Here is a 4,186-nt window from a genome sequence, read left to right as displayed (position 1 = left end):
ATATATTTACCTAGGATTATTAATTGATTCAGTGAGAGGCTATAATGAAAATATCGTACTTTTTTATTATTTTACACAACATAATTATAAAAGACAAATATGCAACGATATGACATGATCACCAAAAGATATTCCAACCGATCATAAAGTAAATAAATATACTTTTCATGAATTAAGTTGCGAATAAATCCACCTTAAACAGGTCAGTCGGTTTATTCGGGGTATGGTTATGGTGAGTTCAAAACTTTAAATATATTCCCGTTCAAAACTTAATACACTCACTCACATAAATGTTTTTTGATTTAATATAAAAACGACTTAATAATAAAAATATAAGAAAGATAGTTCCCTACCTGTCTACCACCTTACCATTACTACATGATATTGAACACAATAAAACCACATGTATAATCTAACATTAATTATACATCCAAAATAACAACTCAAACAGAATAAAAGTAACCCGACTCTTTGTATCACAGATAAGAATAATACGAAAACTAATCATAAAATTACAAAAATGTTCACCTCGACTGTGGCCCATTTCTGCCACCTCTACCACCTCTAAACCGCCCACCACCCCTTTGAAACCCCCTTCTTCCTCCACGATTTTGAGAACTTTCACCATTTCCGGCAACAAAAGGAGGCCTCCCACCACCATTATTTTCCATTTGAAGCCCATTAGCCACCCCAACTCCTTGCTGCTGTACTACACCATTGTTCATGGAAGACCCAGGAAACATGCCCGGAAACCCCATCGGTGGGCCCACTTGTGACTGGTTGAAATTATTCTGACCCATACCCACGGGCCATGACCCGAATGCCGGATTTGGCCCGAAACTCGGCTGAAACATTTGACCCGTAGCATTAAACTGTGGATGAAAAGGGGCCATATTCGGCAAACCAAGATTCTGGAAGGGCTGTTGCGTAAAATTCGGTTGCATAAACCCTCCGTTCGTAAAGAAACCAATGTTTTGCGGCGGAATAGACGGGAACCCGTTCGGCCAAACTCCAGGAGGTGGTCCGGTAAAGTTAGCCGCGTGTGGGCCCTGGGAAAATCCCGACGGCCCACTAGCAGAAGGTTGTCCCGGTGAAAAGACCGACGGTCCATTCACCGGAGAAGGTCCGCCTGGCGAAAAACCAGGCGGACCACCTGCCGGAGCCTGAGGCTCCGGCCGGTGGTGGTGGTCAACGATATTCCGTTGACCACCACCGCGGTTTCTTGACTTCTTATCCTTTTTCAAATTTCCGTTTTTTTGTTCGCTCGATCCCCTTTTTGCCATTTTTATCATTTTCTTGTACTCGGCTTCCTTTTCATCATCGGAAAACTCGAGTTCTTCGGATAATTCTTCATCGTTTTCACCGGAGGCATCGTAACCTTTTTTGTAAAGATTGTTGTTATTCAAAACATAATCTGCAAACTCGGGAACGAAAGATATTGAGCTGCCTAGTTGGATCCCGGTTGGGATATCCGTTTCTGAGTTGAATCGGACAATGTAATACGGGTTTTTTACGGGTCCGAATATTTCATCCACTGCTCCTAATGGTAATCTACTTTCGGTTATCCATAGAATTGAACCCTCACTTAATGGATTATGATTCTCAACGCCTTCCACTATGACTTGTGCACCCATAATCTGTAAAAACCCAAACAATTGCTCAACTTATTCAGACAGTTCATTCAGTCCAACAAAAAAGTAAATTAGATAAAAGATTGTGTATCTAATTTAAATAAGGTGAAGTTTTAGCTTTACCGATAATACAACTCCAACTGGGAGTGTCTTATGATGTGGTTGAATTGTTACAGTCACTGGAGGGACAGGAGGTAGATCCTGCAATTATAAAAAGGTATAAGAAACAAGAATAGCTCAATAAAATGATAACAAATCATCATGTTAAAAGGACTATATAATGCAGTTTTGTTTGCATGATTTATTTAAGGTGCTCTGTCTTTTGACTTGTTGGACTTAAGAAAAGACTTGATGTGGTAAGATGTATATGGGTGTTTCCTTTTGACTTAACAAAGAAAGAACAACAGAGAATGTCTCTCTAACATTTGGTAAAACTATAAAAGAATAGAACAAGATGTTGAAATTACCATATTGCCCTTGATATAAATAATACGAAACAATGAACAGTACTTTAAACCAATAAAAGTTTCAAGATAAATTGTTTAGTCATGACTTTTATTTGTGCATGTTCGTTTGATAATTCAATTTGAGTGTTTCATTGAACTTTTTTAATCAAACATAAAAGAAATCCAAAGAAACCTCTATTCAAACAAATATACCACACTGTTGAAAACAAAGCCAGTGAAAGATTTAACAACAAATTGCAAAGCTACTAACTTTTCATCAATATTTCTTCTAAATCAATTCCCTTGTAGAACCTTAATCGTCCTTTTTAAAACATAGATTAATCTTTAGGATTTCAGCTTCATTTAGAGAATATTCTAGTCGAATGTCCACTTTCTTGAATAATTAAGCACAGGAAAGCTCAAGGAAGAAAAAGCTTCAAGATTTCCTGGAAAGCGGTTGATGGATTAGCAGCTCTATTATATTGGGTGAGCTGAATGTGTCGATTTTTATACTTTGGGATTTAGATGTAAGAAAAATCAATACTTGTATGCTAGACCTAGATGTAGACAAGCAGGATGAAAGGAAATATAATGCATACATTTATCTTTCAGCATAGCAAATAACGTTGGAAAACGAATTATACAAACAGGTATCAATTACCTGAACCTCATTCCTTGAACGAATTGGCCCTTTCACAACATCACCATCTTCGTCTTCATCCTCAACATCAAAATCTCTTATCTCACCTTCTTCCATTTCCACCTCCCCTTTCACTTTCTTTACCTCTTTCACATCGTCTTCTTCATCATCACTACCATCTTCTTCTTCATCATCCTCTTCATCATCATCATCATCATCACTACTGCTACTAGAAGACGATGAAGATGATGATGAATCCTTCTCAGAATCCGAATCAGAATCCTCATCCTTTGACTCTTCCACATCATCAGCACCTTTCTCAACATTATTCTTCACTCCAATCTCATCGTCATTGGTAGTTTCCTCACTACCTGTAACCTCACTACTTGCACCCTCAATCACATCAACACCCGAAGTTAAACGAACTCGACCCATCCCTTCCTGAATCAAATCCCCCAAGTCCTCTAATTTCGCAGACTCACAAACCTCTTCTTCTTTCTCTTCCTTAATTTCCAAAGACTTGTCCAAATTGGATTTCTCTTCTGAATTCATAGCTTGAGCCACCGATGAATTTGGATGATCTTCAACCCAATCGTCAAAATTCAAGAGAGAGTCTAAGAAAGTGTCGGGATATTCTTCGAACTCTATGAAAGATTGATCAAGTGAGACGTTGGATTTCTTGAGGCCTGGTGAAACTTCCAGAGACTCCTGTTCGACTTTGATTTTGGTGTTGCTACGTGCATAACCCATCATCTATGATGAATAAATTTAGGGTTTTGAAGTTACAAGATTTCATGGCGAATTGGCGACAGGTGGGTATAAATAGTTTAGGGGTTTTAGGCGTTAGAGAGAAATGCGGGGCGTCTTAAACCCTAGCGTCGGCTAGGTTTTGGAAGAAGGAGGAGAATGATAAAGGAAATCTTTTGAATGTGGCCGAATTTCCGAAAATGTCCTCACAAGACACCATGTCACATGAAAACAAATGCAAATATTTTAGACATAATAATAATAATAAATAATAATAATAATGCAAAATTTCACGATTGGAGTTTATAAGTTTCACATTTTGAGTACAACGATAGACATCGGCACGCCACTGGTCCTTACGGTTTTAATTCATTACGTGATTGATCACCATAACCTGGTCATTTTTTGTCGTTAGAGGATGGATAATTTGGTCTTTTCAAATAGCTCATGACATTCATTTATGTAATAGGCTCCCACTTCTATTTTCTATATGTTTCTCCTTTCTTCCTTTCTTCTCCAATCCAGTCTTCTAAAAAAAGGAAAAAAATGTGAGGTTTATGTGTTGGTACTTTGACTTGGCTCGTCAGCTTCCCATTCTTTCTTTTTCTTTGGCCATCCCACCTGTAAACAGTTATGTAATTATTTATGTAATTGTACATATCAACATTTTGAGTGAATTTCCATATCAAATTATGCAAAAAGAGTATTTCAACAAACCTTCT

At 37.7% G+C, this 4,186-nt stretch overlaps 1 protein-coding gene across 1 annotated transcript; it reads right to left on the bottom strand.

The window, feature by feature from the left end:
• Window positions 1-282: 282 nt before the first annotated feature.
• LOC145107485 (uncharacterized) lies at window positions 283-3,645 on the bottom strand. Its single transcript, XM_079044376.1, has 3 exons — window positions 2,739-3,645; window positions 1,755-1,832; window positions 283-1,637 (listed from the first exon to the last, which is right to left on the bottom strand). Exons 1-3 carry the CDS (start codon window positions 3,468-3,470, stop codon window positions 525-527), a joined length of 1,923 nt encoding a protein of 640 aa, XP_078900502.1. The 5' UTR covers window positions 3,471-3,645; the 3' UTR covers window positions 283-524.
• Between the last annotated feature and the right edge of the window lie 541 nt (window positions 3,646-4,186).

The sequence above is a fragment of the Lactuca virosa genome, chromosome 4 (genome assembly GCF_052849685.1).
Source record: "Lactuca virosa cultivar CGN04683 chromosome 4, Lactuca_virosa_CGN04683_v6, whole genome shotgun sequence".
NCBI classification, from domain to species: domain Eukaryota; kingdom Viridiplantae; phylum Streptophyta; class Magnoliopsida; order Asterales; family Asteraceae; genus Lactuca; species Lactuca virosa.
Note: the sequence above shows the minus strand (reverse complement) of the source record. Positions and strands in the feature narration are given on the sequence as shown.

Excerpts from the sequence above, each read along its gene's own strand:
- LOC145107485 (XM_079044376.1), bottom strand. The coding sequence starts at position 3,470 with ATGATGGGTTATGCACGTAGCAACACCAAAATCAAAGTCGAACAGGAG. Across the intron at positions 1,833-2,738 it reads GTTCAAGGAATGAGGTTCAG|GATCTACCTCCTGTCCCTCC; the intron begins GTAATTGATACC and ends TTATAATTGCAG. Across the intron at positions 1,638-1,754 it reads CAGTTGGAGTTGTATTATCG|ATTATGGGTGCACAAGTCAT; the intron begins GTAAAGCTAAAA and ends GGGTTTTTACAG.